This window comes from Tursiops truncatus, chromosome 2, assembly GCF_011762595.2.
Source record: "Tursiops truncatus isolate mTurTru1 chromosome 2, mTurTru1.mat.Y, whole genome shotgun sequence".
NCBI lineage: Eukaryota > Metazoa > Chordata > Mammalia > Artiodactyla > Delphinidae > Tursiops > Tursiops truncatus.
The window spans coordinates 142,609,297-142,627,475 of NC_047035.1; the positions used below are offsets into that span (position 1 = coordinate 142,609,297).

General features: G+C 44.1%; 1 protein-coding gene across 1 annotated transcript in view; it reads left to right on the forward strand.

The window, feature by feature from the left end:
- Positions 1-14,080, forward strand: part of TMC3 (transmembrane channel like 3) — a 44,080-nt gene extending 30,000 nt beyond the window's left edge. The window contains exons 16-22 of the mRNA XM_019945647.3: positions 1,273-1,401; positions 3,370-3,480; positions 4,697-4,822; positions 5,445-5,523; positions 7,644-7,686; positions 9,353-9,602; positions 13,261-14,080. Of these exons, the coding sequence (XP_019801206.1) occupies positions 1,273-1,401; positions 3,370-3,480; positions 4,697-4,822; positions 5,445-5,523; positions 7,644-7,686; positions 9,353-9,602; positions 13,261-14,080 (1,558 nt within the window). The remainder of the gene's footprint in view (positions 1-1,272; positions 1,402-3,369; positions 3,481-4,696; positions 4,823-5,444; positions 5,524-7,643; positions 7,687-9,352; positions 9,603-13,260) is intronic.
- Positions 14,081-18,179: the final 4,099 nt, after the last annotated feature.

Here is an 18,179-nt window from a genome sequence, read left to right on the forward strand (position 1 = left end):
CGGCTATCCCCCAGAAAGATAGACCTAGGGGAGGTCTGCTCACCCAGGGCAGCCCCCAGCCAAGGCAATCATGGTCCTAAAGATCCTAAAGGCTGAAAGGGATCATCTGATCGACATGGAGTGTGTGTCCATGGGGACACGGCGGAGAGCTCCCTAACCATCCCTCCATCTCTGGCTTTCCCTACTGGACCACAAAAAGTGCTATTTGTTAAAATACAAGCAAACGACGAAAAAGAAGAAGAACCTGGGTGTCCCATACCTTCAGAAGACACAATCTCTCTTCATAATCGTTCAGTAAAATGCAGGAGGAATGGAATATAAAGTAATATCCCTTTACTCAAATTCTGTATTCTTAGAGTCCACTTATTTTGAAAAATATTTTCACAAATACAGTATTAAAAATAATACAAAACATTTACTTAACGTTTCTCCATTTTAAATATGAAGAAACTGAGGAAAAGAGAAGCTAAGTGTCTTGCCTGATGTGAGAAACCAAAAGTTTTTTTAAAAAAGCGTTTTACTTATTAAACCTCTCTTTGTATCTATTTTCCTGCTGCTAAATCCAAACTTCGCAAGTATTGTATTGAATAAACATCCAGTATAAGCAGGTTTAGCCTTAAAGTCAGAAGATCTGGGTTTCATTCCGTATTTGGCCCTTATTGGCAGGGTAGATATACCTCTGTTTTCCCGGGATGTTATCCCAGATCTGTCACTCTCAAAGGTCTCTCAGTTTGGATGATATTAGTCTCTGAGCAAATCACCTAATTTTCCCAGACCCACATTTCATGTCTAAAAACTTTGGCTATTTATCCCTCCTTTTATGGTTTCAGCAGGTTAAATGGGCCAAAGTGTGTGAGGATGCTTAGCAAAGGTCCAACAAAAGTAGCTCTGCTCCACATAATGTTGATCAAATCTGAAAGTCAATAACGTATTAGCGTAGCCCCACCAACCCCATAGACAGGCAAAATCTAGAGCTTGCCCGAAACCGCAGTTACCCACCATTTGCCTCTTGACCGGAAGAGGGCGTTTCCTTTGCTAAGTGTGAAGAGGCAGGAGACACTTAGCATCCTTGTGCCAAGAGGATATTTTAAAACAGGCTCCCTGCTCATCTGCAGAAGTGACTTGTCTTATCTCCAGCAGGTGGAAGGTTGGGGTCTCAGATCTCCAGGGGCTTCTTCAGTTGTTTAAGCACAGAGTTTAAACCTCAAGCTCTCAGAACCAAGATAGACCAGAGGAGAACAGACGCTAACTGGCCTCCCATTGTGGTTTCAGGATGGGAGCCTTCTTCTCACCGTGTCTCCCTGCCTTCAACGTCCTCAAACTCATTGGGCTCATGTACCTGCGCAGCTGGGCCGTGCTGACCTGCAACGTGCCCCACCAGCAAGTCTTCCGAGCCTCAAGGTCAGTGAGCGTCAAGTCCGCTTCACAGAGAGAACTCACATCACCCACACTCGCCTTAGCCAGAGTGACCTCCAGCAAGGGGGTCTCCCCAACACCCTGCCTGCCAAAATCTTGTCCGCCCTCCAGTTGCCTTTCCTCCCTGAAGCCACTGTCAATGCCCCACCCCTCAAATGAATCATGACTCTTCTTAAGCTCATGCCACATCTTTTACAACTTTTTACTGAAGTTTAATGATCATCCAGAAAGGGCACACATCACAAATACCTGGCTTGATGAATATTCACAAACTGAACGCAACTCTGTAACCAACCCCCAGATGGAGAAACAGAACAAGAACAGCGCCCAGAAGCCCCCTTGTACTCGACGCCGGTCGCTACCAGCTTCTAACAGCGTAATTCGTCCCCCCCCCCGCCACACCATTTTTTACTTGATGTAAATAGAATCACACTCAGTATGACCTCTTTTATTCCTGTCTTCTTCTCAGTATTGTGCTTGTGAGAATCACCTCATTGAGGACACCCCCCTCCCCAATTTCTTTATCCATCCTCCTGTGGTTAGCTATAATGAATAACACTGCCTTGAACATTCTCACGCATGTCCTTTGCTGGGTACATACCTAGGACTGCACTTGCTGGCTCACAGGCCACGCATGTGTTCTCCTCTAGTAGAGAGCGCCAACTGTTTTGCCAAAGCAGAGGCGCCCTTTCCACTCGCACCAGCATCATGTGAGAGTTCCAGTTGTCCCACAACCTTGTCAACACTTGTTCTTCTCTGTATTTTTCACTTTAGCCATTTTGGTGAATTCATATCACATTTTGAACACCTTGATTAGAACTCATTTATTTTATTTTGACATAATAGTTATTGATGTGGGTGTGTATCTGTATCTTTCAAACTTTTTGACAATAACCAGCATGACAGTGTATTTATCTTTCACCTAGAGACCAGTGTAGATGCATATATATGTTTTATATATAATTTATATATGAATGTATATATTCATTGACATCTATGTAGGCCTATATATAAAAATACATGCATACATATATACACACATAAATATACATAACACATACATATAAATGGATACACACATATATTGAGTGTATATATATGTGTGTGTGTGTCTATACATATATATAAAGAGAATGTGTGCATATAAATAGAGAAAGGTTTCACAAATTAACACTCACCTACTTAACCACATTGTATGTGCCCTGACATTTTCTGCTCTCTTCTAGTCCAGTCTATTTCTTTAGAGAGAGAGAGAGCATGCAGGCTGAGAGTCGCAAGGTGAACAGACCATTCATTCTCTTTTCAGGACTATATACAGGGCCTTGCACACCAAACAGACCTGTGCTGCCCTCGGGGGAAGCCTGGGCAGCCGAACTTCCAGACCAGCTTAGGGCCCAGGGCCCAGGGCTTACTCAGGGAGACCATTCACCCTGAGCAGCCAGGAGCAGAGCAGATAAGAGGTGGAGAGAGACATCCAAGTAAGAGAGTCAAGAACCGTAACAAAAGAGTCAAACCATCCTCAGACATAGGGGACAAGTTCAAGGCTGGGAACAGGACAGGGAACCACTAGGTAAGGACTCAGCTGGGTGGGGCAAAGGTGCTAAGAGTTTTCCATGAATTAAGTTTATTGTGTGATGGCCATGGGGTCACCCGTCTCTTGGTTTGAGGTGGACAGGTGCTCAGCCAGCGTTTAGTAGATGAACAGGTTGGGCTGGGTGATCCACGAATTCCCTTTGAGCCTCCATTTCTAGTTTGCTAAATTGCCTGTGATCCTATAACAGACCCTTTCCTAGGCAGTGATGGGAGGAGGAGTTTTCTGTTTGCAAAGAGTCCGGGCTACAGTTTCTGTGTCGGTTTTGTTTTTTTTTCGGGGGCGGGGCAGTGGGGTGCACAGACATCATCGGCAGCTGGCCAGAGAGTGAACTCAGCGCCTGGCATTTGGTTTCTTTACAGATCCAACAACTTCTACCTGGCAATGCTCCTTTTTATGCTCTTCCTATGCATGCTGCCAACCATTTTTGCTATCGTCCGGTACAAGCCATCTCTAAATTGCGGGCCATTTAGGTAAGTTCTCTTAATTCAGTCCACTCTGCCTGGAGCTACTGACAGCTATAGAGGAAGGACCCCCGCATTGAACTGAATTCTCCTTCTGGCTCACAAAACAGGTCAACAGCAGAGAAAAACTTCAAACTCATGTCTTTTGAATCCAAGACCATTTCCCTTTCCTTGCTAAGCAGGCTGCCCTCAAGTATAATCATCTCTGTGCTCACCTTTAAAAGATACAGCCCACTTCGAATCAAAACGGGAAACGGCATTGCTCCAAGGCTAGAAGGAAATTCTACCTGGTCAATCTTTCCCTTCCAGAACTCAGAAAGCTTTTATTAAGAGATAGTCCATGTCACTTTCTTTTCTTTTTTTTTTTTTTTTTTTTTTTTTTTGGTACGCAGGCCTCTCCCGTTGCGGAGCACAGGCTCCGGACGCGCAGGCTCAGCGGCCATGGCTCACGGGCTCAGCCGCTCCATGGCACGTGGGATCTTCCCGGACCGGGGCACGAACCCGTGTCTCCTGCAGTGGCAGGCGGACTCCCAACCACTGCGCCACCAGGGAAGACCTGGACTATGGTTTTTATTTGAGATGCCGTGAGATTGGATAAGACTGAAGTTTTTTTAAAAATTTTTTTGTGTGTGTGATACGCAGGCCTCTCACTGCTGTGGCCCCTCCCGTTGTGGAGCATAGGCTCCGGACGCGCAGGCTCAGCGGCCATGGCTCACGGGCCCAGCCGCTCCGCGGCATGTGGGATCTTCCCGGACCAGGGCACGAACCCGTGTCCCCTGCATCGGCAGGCGGACTCTCAACCACTGCGCCACCAGGGAAGCCCTCCATGTCACTTTTGATTCTACATTATCTAGCTGCATCAAGACAGAAGTCACTTCAATTATCTTCACCTAGCATCTGCTTTCAGTCAGTTTTGATACAACGTATATGTAACATTTAGAGTCTATCTTTGTATACATTACACACACACACACACACACACACACACCCTGTAGTTACTGACCCCATCTTCAAACCTACATGTTAATTAAATGGCTCCTTCAGATGAAATCATTTCAGGAATGTCATGTATCTTTCACATTCATCAGATACTTAACTTTAGCTTTGAAACTGACTTTGAGGATTGGACTCTAGCTAGCTAGCCTTTTTTCTTTTTTTTTCATGGCTTGCAGGATCCTTCTGCCAAAAGCAATATAATCTGGAATTATGGTTTTCTTTCTCACAGCGGACAAGAGAAAATTTATGACATCGTGTCAGAAACGATTGAGAAGGACTTTCCCGCGTGGTTTGGCTCTGTGGTTGGGTACATCAGTAGCCCTGTGGTTATCCTGCCAGCTGTGCTGCTTCTTTTGTGAGTACTTTCCTGCCTGCTTTGGGGGGACTTCTGCGTGTTTGGCCAAGAAGAAAGCACTGCTTTCCAATAATTGTATAAATTCAGTGAGTTAATTCAAAAGTCACTTACGGAGCCGGATGATCTGAGCAGGGCTGCTGAATGACACGGGCCAGGGAGGTAGAGCATGATTGATTCGTCAACAGCATTTCGGCGATCGCTGTGGCCATGATCATGGGGTTGAATGTGATTATCATTATCTTATTTTCCAGCAGTTTAATCTCAACATGGAATTTTACAGTGCAGCTAACTTGCGTCCGTTTTAACTTAAAGGGGAAATAACATCAAGTAGTTGATCCAATACTCCTACCACGATACACTGTAACACGCCCCTCCCGTCTTCACTCCTTCCTTACGGCTGTCATCCGTGCAGAATTCCAGGTCAATGGAGGTCGCTTTGAAACTCAGGAGAGAGAAAAGGAAAGCAGTTCCTTCCCAGCACTTGCCAGCCTGAAAACTCACTGATACCTTTTGTCCTCGGGGGTGGTGGGGCGGTCAGTGGGTAGCCCACATCGGGCCGGGAACACAGAAGCCCGGCCAGGGGGATGACGTACGCTCACCACCCTGTGCTCTTCTGCCCTAGCATGCTCATCTATTATCTTCAGAGCATCGCAAGATCCTTAAAGCTCAGCAACCACCAGCTCAGAACGCAGATCCAAAACGCAAGTATTACGTAACCTTTGCTACCGTGAATGGGCATCAACCATCTGACTGATATCCCTGGCCAGGGAATACCAGTGAGGTCACATTTGCAAATTACTGGGACTCTTGGCCACATGCTAGAGTGCAAGGCCACCCCTCCCCGGCCAGGAGCTCCCAGGGCTGTTTCTAAGAATACCCAGGCCCTCAATTGCCAGAACGAGCCTCCTCTCCTAGAGGCCTCGCTCATGCCCTCAGCACTTCAGCTCCCCCTCCTGTGGCCACCAAGCTTGCAATGTACTGGGCTTTTCTGCTGGCTGCACTGACTGGGCAGGGAGAAAGGATCCCTCCCTAATTCCATGTCGAGTTGGACATCTGAGCCCAAAGACACTGTTTGGACCCAAAGACCCACCCTTTTCATATCTTTTAAATTCTGGTTGTCATTACAGTAAGTCCCCTTACGTACGAACAAGTTCCGCTCCGAGAGCGCAATCGTAAGTCCAGTTTGTTCCTAAGTCCAACAAAGTTCACCTAGGTTCCCAGCTAACACAATCAGCTACATAGTACTGTACTGTAACAGGTTTATAATACTTTTCACACAAATAATATATTAAAAAACCCACAAAAAATAAAGAAAACATTTTGACTCTTACAGTGCAGTACCTTGAAAAGTACAGCAGTAAAGTACAACAGCTGGCATCCAGGGGCTGGCATCGAGTGAACAGGCAAGAAGAGTTACTGGAGGAGGGAGAGGAGGTGGGAGATGGTAGAGCTGAAGGATCGTCAGCAACAGGAGACGGAGGGCGAGTTGCGACGTCACTCACGCCTGACACTGATGGAACGCACTTTCACATCTTTGAAAGTTCATAACTTGAAGGTTCATATGTGGGGGACTTACTATACCTTCTCTCCCATCTGGGGCTCAAACCATAGTTCTCAGAACAGTCAGAGGGAAACCAACACTCCCCCATCCTTCCACAGTTTCTCCTCCTCTGCACACCCCAGGTGCTCCCCCAGGGCCAGGACTGGGGCGAGGCACCAGGCTGCCAAACTTAGAGGCACAGACTCTCAGGGTCACACCGACCCTGCACTCCCACAGCCCCAAGAGTGAGCACCTCCTTAAATTTGACCCCTGGATACCTCACTTGCTTCACCCAGCCCCAGAACCCCACGCAAAAAACTTCCACCTTTCTCTGTTTAAAAAAAAACAACTCTCACAAATATCAACTCATGTAAAGAAACACCAACTCATTTTATATATAGTCAAATAAGAAATGCATCTAGGAACTTCCCTGGCAGTCCAGTGGTTAAGACTCCGTGCTCCCACTGCAGGGGGCCCAGGTTTGATCCCTGGTCGGGGAACTAAGATCCCACATGCCACATGGCATGACCACAAAAAAAAAAAAAAAAAAAAAAAAAAAAAGAAGGAAATGCATCTGGAGTTGCAAAGGGCATTTTTATGGAAACACACATCTCCCGTGTGGTTGATCCATATTTTCTCTTTTGTGTCTCAGCCAAACCGTGCTTAGCAGAATCTCAACATGGTCTATCAAAGAGCTGCCCCTAAAAATGAAACTTGCTGGGGATAAAACTTCAGCTCTCAGGTGTCAGCATTTATTCATTCAAGTCACAGGCTTAGGACCAGAGCACACTGTCCCCAGGTGATGGCAGTAGCTCAGCCATGGCCCAAAGGATCGGCAGTGATACCTACATCGTTCCCCAGCCCCACCCCCAAGAATAGTACAGCAAGTCCCCTACACACGAACCTTCAAGTTGAGAGCTTTCAAAGATGCGAACGTGCCCCTGTATGCCAGCTGTTGTACTGTACTACTGTACTTTTCAAGGTACTGTACTGTAAGATTAGAAATGTTTTCTTTATTTTTTGTTTTTTATGTATTATTTGCGTGTGTTTGTTTGTTTTGTGCATTATTTTATAATAGTATTATAAACCTATTCCAATACAGTACTGTATAGCCCATTGTGTTCGTTGGGGACCTAGGCTAACTTTGTTGGACTTACGAACAAATTGGACTCACAAACGCCCTCTCGGAATGGAACCCGTTCATATGTAGGGGACTTAACTGTATTTGTTACTCCTTCCTGTAAATCCAAAACAAACATATGGTTATCATTTATATTTTAGGCAAGATCTGAAGATAAGAAAAAGGTTGCCCAAATGGTAGAAGGTAAGTACAAACAAAAATTCCCGATGTCTCAGTTGGTGAGCATTTTAAAAAAACAGCAGTTTAAGGTTCATCACGAATAAACATTCCTACTCAACTGTGGCTTTCACAATTAACTAGACACAATAAAAATCTAGGGATATAAATGTTGGTTTATATCTATAATTTTTACATCAGACCCAGACCTGTGAATAACCCCAAAACACATCTGAAATCACAAGGAAGTATTGAAGTAGGAGAGAAAAAGAAGCACAAAAATCTGAAGAAAACCCATAAGAACATCTTGGCCTTATTCACTTTTGTGTACTTCCTCTCAATGGCCCATTTTTTCCTTGCAAGCCCCCCTCCCCAGTTCTCTGCCCCTTAGGTCATGTCCTCTCTGTCCCTGCCTGCAGAGCAATACCAGGTGGGCAGGTCCAGCCATGAAAACAGATTCCCTAGTATGAAATCCAAACCCAACGGGCACACTTCTTCCCATCTTCCCCAGCAGCACCTGGACATACTTGTTCCCATCTGGGCTCATTGAGGGAAAAGGAAAGAGCCTCCCTGTAGAAAGAATGATAATACAAGAAGCACAAGTCTGGTGTGGGCTGAAGGGAGGGGAAAGTGGGCAGGTGCAGCTCAAAGGAAACATGTCTGCCACTTGGAGCCACTAATAAGATCAGTGGGCAATGGCAAAATGGCATACGTAGTCCATACTCTTCCTCAGAAAATAAACAAAAATGAGACCCAAAAAGGCTTTGCGGACCAACTCCTTTGTCTGCTTCAATGCAGAGCTAACTGGGAGGGATGTGTTTCCTTCCAAGAAAATGCCTGAGTAAGAGTCATGAGGCCTAAGGGTTGTGTTTGCTCCATCCACTTCCTCAGAGAGCCAGCCTACAGATAAAAACTGCTATGGAAAGTGACATGTGTACACTGCTATATTTAAAATAGATAACCAACAAAGACCTACTGTATAGCACAGGGAACTCTGCTCCGTGTTCTGTAACGACCTAAATGGGAAAAGAATTTGAAAAAGAATAGATACGTGTACATGCGTAACTGAATCACTGTGCTGTACACCTGAAACTAACACAGCACTGTTAATCAACTATATTCCAGTATCAAATAAAAAATTTTAAAAAACTGCTGTGGAAAGAGACTGCAGCTCATGTTATAAAATTCTACTGTAATTATCAAATATTATTTGCCAATGAAGCATAATTAAGTTTAGTTCAGGTTGCCTTCAAAAACTAGGAACTTTCTCAGGATAACAATATTGTCATCTAATGTTTTTCAAGCCCAAGACCACACTTTTTTTCAGAATGCTCTGTGAACTGTTTCCAAAAAATCGTAATTATCATCTAAGCTTCATCGTATCATTGTATAGATAAAGAACCAGAGCCCCAAAGCTGGTGAATAATCCACTTTGCTCATGGGGGCATCAGATGGTGCACGTGTAAAGCCTCGGGGTTCATCTGGTTCCTCCTACGCTCCCTTCCAGCTCCAACTCTCAGTGAAGAAATGATTTGAATTACGAAATGTTTGTCACCCATGGGGTCAGGAGTATCTGCGAGTGCACACAACTGTTTGTGGACCCACCTGTTGGAAGTCAGGACACTTGCAGCGAAACCAGCCTGAGCGTGTCCCCCCTCAGCTTGTCTTCCCCTCACCCTCTCTCTTCCTGCAGCCCGCATCCAAACCCAAGACGACAGCACCAAGAGGTTTCCAAAGGACAGCGATTTCGGCAGCCAGCTGTCCTCGGCTCACTCGGCGACACCCCAAAACAATGGCAATGTGGTCATTTTCGACTCATCGAGCAGCATGAGTAGCAGGGTGGAGACCATCACCCAGCCCGTGCCCCCGAGTCCCCAGCCAGGACCCGGCAATCCCAGCTTGCCTCTTCCTGGCGTCTCCAGATCCGGGCACAACTCTACCAGGTGAGTTAACTGCAGCTCGGCAGGAAATCTGCCTCCTGGGTAATACTTACCAGTGACGGTCCAGAGCCATAAAGAGCAGGATAAAAAGCCATTAGGGAAGCTGAAATGTTAGGGACAGCACCGGATAAGGAAGGATTAGGTGATGAGGAGAAGCAGGAGACCAGAGCATTATTTTCCCATCGAGAAGAACACAGGTCTCTCAGAGCAGAGGAGACTGTCCCCGTCATCCAGACCTGATAGAGCATTTTAGAAGGATAAAAATTCGTTCTTATTTTTGTTGTGTTTATTTCCAAATAGAAAATAAAGTTATAGTTCAGTTTTTGTGCATCAAAACAAAACAAAACAAAACAAAAAAACCATGAGGGCTTCAAAGGCCCTAACAGGTTCAGGAAGTGAGAGCCATTAAATTCCATTTGTGCCCGAAGGCCACAAGGCCATTTCTGCCTGTTGACATCTGCTGTTGAGAAGAAATCAGGGGACAAAGTTTGTCAAACAGGACAAATTCTTCCTCCTCGACCTTCTGCCATATAACGTATAAGCAAACCTTCCTGCCAACCTAGGGTATTTATTTCTATAGCCTAAGAAAAGAAAACGCCTTAAAAAAATTTTTTTTTCCATTGGGGACCTGGTTTAATGAATAGAGGGATTAATTGTAATTAGAATATTAGTTGTTTGCTTGTCAATGGCAACAACACTGTAACTCAAAAAATTCCAGATTAGCATAATCCAAACACGTTTGTATTGTAAAGAATTCTCTAGTATCTAAATCAACAAACTTTTATTGAGAATCAACTCTATTGTACTCTCTGGGATGGATACTACAGATTAATCAGAAACATCTCTGACTCCGAGAGTTGAAAGTAGAGTGAGAGAAGGATGTAGTTAAATATTAGATGATGTGATCAATGCTATGCTTCTGTGATAAACAGTATGTTTTCAGAGGACAAGGGGGATTGAGATAAAGTCTACGTGGAGAATGCGTAAATATTTCTTAGGAGAAATTATATTGGACTTGGGCTTTAAAAACTAAGTAAGAGCTCACCGAATGGAGAAGAATCAAGAATGTACCATAGGGCTTCCCTGGTGGCGCAGTGGTTGACAGTCCGCCTGCCGATGCAGGGGACACGGGTTCGTGCCCCGGTCCGGGAAGATCCCACATGCCGCACAGCGGCTGGGCCCGTGAGCCATGGCCACTGAGCCTGCGCATCCGGAGCTTGTGCTCCGCAACGGGAGAGGCCAAAACAGTGAGAGGCCCGCGTACCACAAAAAAAAAAAAAAAGAATGTACCACAGTGTTGAGAAATAAACTGGTATCAATGAAAAGCCATTTTTTAAAATTAAGACTTAAAAAAAACAATTCCTGTATTTCTGGGATAAACGACACTTGGTCACAGTGTACGATTCTTTTTATTTATTAAGAAAGAAACTAGAATATGTTCCAGAGCGTTCTTGGTTGGTAATAGACAGTATTGCCTAAGCCATATACCAGTTTTTTTAAAAAAAAGTTTGCAGTTCTTGGTCAATTAAATCCCTCTATTAAAAGGAGACAACGACATGTGTCATAAAAAAAAAAAAGTGGTTACTCTGTGAGATGATGAATGTGTGAATTAGCTTGACTGTGGTAATCATTTCACAATGGATACATATATTAAATCAAGTTGTACACATTAAACATATGCAATTTTTATTTGTCAGTTATAGTTCAATAAAGATGGGGAGGAAAAGGTCAATTATTATTCCACTGTCTAGATATGCTATGACTTATTTAACCAATCTCCATTTAATATTTTTTGGGAGGATATAGAAAGAATGTTATAAAGAAAACACAAAAAATTTAAAAATTAAAAACCAAAAAGAAAAAATAAGAATGTACCATAGTGGAGAATAAGCATGAACAAAGGTATGACGTTATGAAGAAGTGAGGCATCTTTGGGAAATGACTGCAGCAAAGGGAGCCTGGAGGGAAGCCAGAGATGATGCTGGAAAGAAGTGTAACACAGACCACTAAGGCCTTTGAGTCTCTCTGGAGTTGGGACTTTATCTCTTCTTTTTTTTTTTTTTATTGAAGTATAGTTGATTTACACAGCAGTGTTAGTTTCAAGTGTTAGTTCGGTGATTCAGTTATATAAACATGTATATATACATATATATTCTTTTGCATATTCTTTTCCATTATAGGTTATTACGAGATACTGAATATATCAATAGTTCCCTGTACTATACAGTAGGACGTTGTTGTTTAAATTTTTTTTTATCTTTTATTTTTTCACTCCAGACTGGCTATATTATCGGCAAGATCTTTTATATTTTAGTTCCAGGCTGGCCAAGTTATGGGCAAGATCATTTCTGCATTTGTATGGGTCAATTATTTCAGTTGTACCTACACATAAGAAAGCAGTAGAGCCCTGCGTTCTTTTCAGGGAGGTAGGACATCTAGAAGGATGCACTGACCCTAACTTACATGGAGAATTATATCTGATCTGAATGTAACACAGTGAAAGCAATACAGGTAATATATAGGAGAGTTGTTTGGCAGGGATAAGGGGTGAGGTTGTTTTGTTTGTAAAAGCAATGACTAAGTGAACAAAGAATTCAAAATCTTGCTATATTAGGAGTTGTCTTCATGTATCTATTGGGCTTTGGTACGGAGGAGAGATTCCAATAGTCCTGGATAGGTGTCGACTGAAAAAAAAAAAGCACAACCTAAAATTTGAGAATTATGTCTTATTTGGCGGACTTACTGAGGACTATGACCTGGGACATGGCCTCTCAGATGGTTCTGAAGGACCGTTCCAAAGAAGGAGCTAGGAGATACAGCAGTTTTTGCTGAAAAAAACCCACGTGGTTGAACATCAAAGCCTTACTGTTAATCACAAAAAGACAGACATTTCAAGTTAATGATTTTAGTGCTTTTCTATCTTCTAGGGAAATATGCAAGAGTCTGAGCTCATTGAAGTTATTTCTTTGATACACATCTTAACTATCTAGGGCCAGTATCTTGTTTTTCTCCATCCCGAATTCCCCGTAGGGGGCACCGTCACGGCAGCCGCAGTGACCGATGGCTTTACATCCTTTGTTCTCTGAAATGACAGGTGACATTCTTTGTCTACATAGGCTATGGGGAGGAAGTGTCCAAGAACCTGGACGGCTGCATGGCAGAGATAGTGAGGGGCAGTGTTCCCAGCGTGTGCTCCACAGTTCTTAGGCCCACTATATACTCCTGGACAAAAGGAGGTCTCCATGATGAAATACACCAGCACAACGCTTTGCCCTCCATGGGGATTCACGGTGCACATCATTACTTTAAGGGTTCTGAGAATTCCAGCAGTAAAGAAATCTATTTAACCCAGTTCCCCGAAGCCTCCTGTGCATGCAACCCACTGGACACCCATTAGGAAATTTTTTTTTTTTTTGTCCTCGCTGCACGGCATGTGGGATCTTAGTTCCCCTAACAGGGATCAAACCCGTGCCCCCTGCAGTGGAAGCACAGAGTCCTAACCACTGGACCAGTGGGAAATTCCCCACTGGACACCCATTAACATTTCAGAACAAGTTTCAGTGGAAATGCAGAGAACTGCTGTTCTAGCTCGCGGTGCTGGGACAGCATAGGGGTCTGTGAGCACCAACGCTGCAGGTATTTAACCACCTCTGTCTTTCAGGTACCCACGTGGTCTGTGTGCAAGCACAAGTGATCTTTACAGGAAGAGACCCTGCACACCTGGAATGTTTACAAAGCGCATCGAAGACGTTCACTCAGAGCCTCTTTTCCGAAAAGACCTTCAGCAAATCGACCATGGATCAAGGGTCTCAGCTTTGGTGCCACGGGGTCATAGGTCCCGTGCCCCCAGATACTATATGGTTAATGAACGTGACCCTCACCAAGAAAACCATTCGACTTTCTGGCCAGAAAGACGTTTCAAGGTAGACATCTTTGGGGACGCTGTGGAGATGTACCCCAGGAACATGCAACAGTGTATTCCCTGGGCCTCTCCACAGCTCAGTGAAGAAGAGGAGGAGATGCAGAGGAGAAAAATGAGCAGACGGGCTTTCTACCCACGCTCCCTGACCGACCTCCACGGGGCTCCTCATTTTTATGTTGGCAGAAGTTTAGAAAGTCAGGCCCTGACTCCTGAGCTCCAGAGACGGACACATTACAAATCTTGGAATGATGGCATTGAGGGTCAGCTTGACCGGCCGATGTATGTGTATAAAAAGCCACGCTACCGGAATTTCCAACCCCCCCCGCACCCTCTGAAGCCGAGAGTTAAGGGCAAGTTCGAGCCATCCGTCACAGAATCTGATTCCATGTCGGCAGCATCCAGCAGTGACCAGCAGAACAGCAGCACCGACCAGTGTCTCCAGGTCACCCGCAGCCAGCCCAAGTTTCCGAGGTCTGCGGGCCAGTTTGGCAGGAGGAAGGCCATGTCTAGGCAGGAGCTGACCACAGATCTGAATGACCTGATTTGTTCAAATGTCTAGGGCCTTCTCCTGGCGTCCCATTCATAGAGATCAGAGGCCTATTGGAATGCCGTGTAGCGCGACAAGTGTATGGTCCCTCCCCTTCCGGGAAGAGAGACAAACACACCCAGTAGGTGAGATCAGTGGGGCATATCCAGGCGTGTGGCCTGCTGGCTGCGGCCCTGAGACCCACAGGGCTATGGCCCCCTAATCTACAACAACCATATACAAGTGTGCGGGTCTGTTTCCAGGGGGTCTCTTTGGGTCCAGCCACTTTAGGCCATCATTTCAAAAAACCTCAGTCCTTGACCTCCATTCAGGGTGACCCCAAATCACAGGCAAGCCAGACAGCTGATCCAATTACAGAAGACTCACCCCACGTGTCTGCCCTTGTCCTGAATCTTAGGAGTGGCCTGTTCGTATTGTAATGTTCTCTTTCAGCATACAAAACTCAGTCCTCCCTGATAAACACCCCAAGATGAGGTGGCTGCCCTTAAAGATTTCACAGCGCTTAATTACTTCATATCAATCAGTTTAGTAATGACCAGAGTTACTAAAATTTACTGAGCGCTTACCATACTGTTTACCCAACTACCTATCTGTATTCATTAGTCAGGATACCTGGGTTGGAGGTAACAAAATCCCCAGGGTTTACTGGTTCCTTTAACTGGGAGGGTTGAGCATCAAACTGGCTTCAGGCTCGGTTGGACCCGGGTGTCAAACATCTTCAGGATTCTCTCTTTCACCTTTCAACTCTATGTCTGTTTGTTGACCTTGTTTTTCCTCCTGCTGACCGGCTTCCTCCATGTGGTAGGTGGAGAAGGAATGCACAGGCACAGAAAATTCGAGGTTGATGGCATCCAGCCGGTGAGCCCCAGGGAAGGAACAGAGCTGTCCCTCCCCACTTGCCGTTATCTTCACCTTTATGGTCAATGCCTCTTTCACTGGCATATGCGGGGGTTTGGCAGCCATGAGCGTTCCGTGGTTAACCGGACGTGTACCCCTATTCCTATTTCCATGGTAACTTTTCGCTTTAAATTGTGTCTTTTAAGTTTTCCATCTCCTCCAACAGACGGTGAGTGCCTTTGGGAGAGGAATGGTGTTTATTCATTTCTGCAGCCCCAGTACCTGACAGATAACAGATATTGTACTTGCTTTCTCTTGCTGCATAACAAACTTAGTGGCTTACAACAACTCTCATTTATCATCTCAGTTTCCATGGCTTAGCTGGGTGCTCTGCTCAGCGTCTCAATCGAGGTGTCGGCCAGAGCTGACATCTCATCTGAGGCTAGGGTGTCACCTTCTGAGCTCATGTGCCTATTGGCAGAATTCATTTCCTTGAGGTTGTAAGACTGAGGCCCTCTGCTCCCAGAGGCTGCCCACGTTTCCCTCCCACATGGCCCTCTCCATAACATGGCTCCTTGCATCTTCAAGGCCAGCAAGAGAGGGGTTCCTGAGCTTTGAATCTCTTTCTCCCGGCAAGGTGTGGACTCTGTTTTGAAGGACTCACCTGATTAGGTCAGGCCCACCCAGAATAATCTCCTTTTGATTAATTCAGAGTTAATTGGTCAGAGACCTTAATTACATCTTCTGAATAACTTCACCTTTACCATATAACAGAACCTAATCATGGGAGTGAAATCTTACCAGATTCACAAGTTCAAACACACTCCACAGGAGATTTTATAGGAAATGTACACCAAGAGCAGGAATCCTGGGGGCCATCTCAGAATGCTGCCTATCCTAGGTACTTAATAAACATTAGTTGCATGTGAATGGATGGATGAATAAATAAATGGAGCGTCCTAATGAGTGAATCACGAATGACATGGTAACGGGATTATCTTCCAAGATCTACTGCTAATTCTAACCCCAAAGAAAAATCCAGTATAAGTAATGCCATTTAAAAGTAGACGCAGATGAACACTCCTCCCCAAATTCATAAAAAAGTGTGCAGTATTTTCCAGTTGCTTGACAGTGCTTAATTACTTCATGTCATGACCTCCTGACCATGACAGATCCAGGAGGTTGTGCCTTCTTCAAGATGAAATGCTCTACGTGCCATGGGAACATCCTTTTGTAATACAGGTGCCCACAGGAGTTCCAAGATGAGGGTATGCTCTTCTACATGCTTAGTCTGGGGCTGTTAGCCAAGAGCTCCCTGGGACATTGAAACGTATTTTGGAAAAGCCTGGCCCTGCCTCCAGGCACCCGCAGGAGTACTTGTGTCTGTGTGAGAGCAGAGAGGATTCCATTAGGATTAGGGGACCGGCAGGCGCCGCAGCATTCCTAAGAAAACACGCGTTTTGCCAATACTTCTCCAGAGCTGCAGATACGTTCATCACCTTTCAGTGAGCAACATAGCTCACAGGTACTCCAGCACTTAATATTCGGCTACGTCTTTTTTTTGGTCAGAATTTTCTTTTATTGAAGTATTACAGAAAAGTATACAGATTATAACAGTATGGGATTGTTCTGTTCTTGAAACTTTTCTGTAGGGTTGAAAATATATTTATTTTATTATTTTTTAAAAGTTTGTATTGGAGTATAGTTGCTTTCCAATGTTGTGTTAGCTTCTGCTGCACAACAAAGTGATGGGCTATGTCTTTAATTTAGAGAAATTTAAAAGATGCAGAAGAGCACAGAGACTAGAGTGACAAGGACCCATCCTCCCCCTGTGTCAACAGATGTTGAAATTTTATTTCCATCTAGTCATTTTGTTATTCTTATTAAAGAAAACAGGACAGATGTCATCAGAAGCTACTCTAATCCCCACACTTAGTTTCATTCCCCTCAGGCTGCCAAGGCACGTGACACACGACACGGCGTGTGTCCGTTCAGCCAGCTGTTTACAGCTATACATGTTGTGTGTGTGCATGTGTGTAAACATGTATGTATACACATCCATAAACAATATGTAAGTATGTCTTACTTAAGTAAACGCTATTATACTGCACATATTGTACATATTTATGTTTCGGAGGTCGGTTGAAGACATATGCAGATCAAGCTCACTTGTTACACCTGCTATGTAATATTTCACCATTTGAATAAACTACACGATATTTATCCATTTCTTACTGATGGACGTTGAAGTCATTTCCACTTCTTTGCAGCTAAAAGCAATGTTGCACTAAACATCTTTTATACAGCTCTGTGGCCCATGTGCTCATGTTGACTTAGAAGTGGATACTGGTACTTTTTTTTCTTCATTTTAAAAGTTTTATTGAAATATAGTTGATTTACAATGTTGTGTTAGTTTCAGGTGTACAGCTATGTGATTCAGTTATACACACATACACATACATATATATTCTTTTTCAGATTCTTTTCCATTATAGGTTATTACAAGCTATTGAGTATAGTTCCCTGTGCTATACAGTAGGTCCTTTTTGATTATCTATTTTATATGTAGTAGTGTGTATATTTTAATCCCAAACTCCTAATTTAGCCCTCTACCCACTTCCCTTTATGGTAACCATAAGTTTCTTTTCTACGTCTGTGAGTCTATTTCCATTTTGTAAATAAGTTCGTTTGTACGATTTTTTTAGATTCCACATATAAGTGATATCATATGATGTTTTTCTTTCTCTGTCTGCCTCTGTCTACAAGTGAACTTATCTACAAGACAGAAATGGAGTTACAAATGTAGAAAATAAACTTATGGTTACCAGGGGGTAAGGAGGGAGGGATAAATTAGGAATTTGGGATTAACAGATACACACTACTATACATAAAATAGATAAACAACAAGGACCTACTGTATAGCACAGGGAACTCTACTCAATAGCTTGTAATAACCTATAATGGAAAATATTCTGAATCACTGTGCTGTACACCTGAAACTAACACAACATTGTAAATTAACTATACTACAATCAAAAATACCCCAAAACTTCTCAGAAAAAAGCAGTCTGGTAAATACCTTAGCAACTTGAGGATGATTCTCTCTGTCACTCCTGTTTCTGAATTCGTGAATGCAGGAAACTCAGAAAAAAGTTTTCTACACGCTTCTAGAAGACTAACTCCCAAGTCTGAGGTAGTAGTCCTGTTTTTCTGCCACTCTGTATGTGTGTGTTTTTGTGTTTTCCTCCTTTTTAGAGTTCGTAGGTTATTGTGT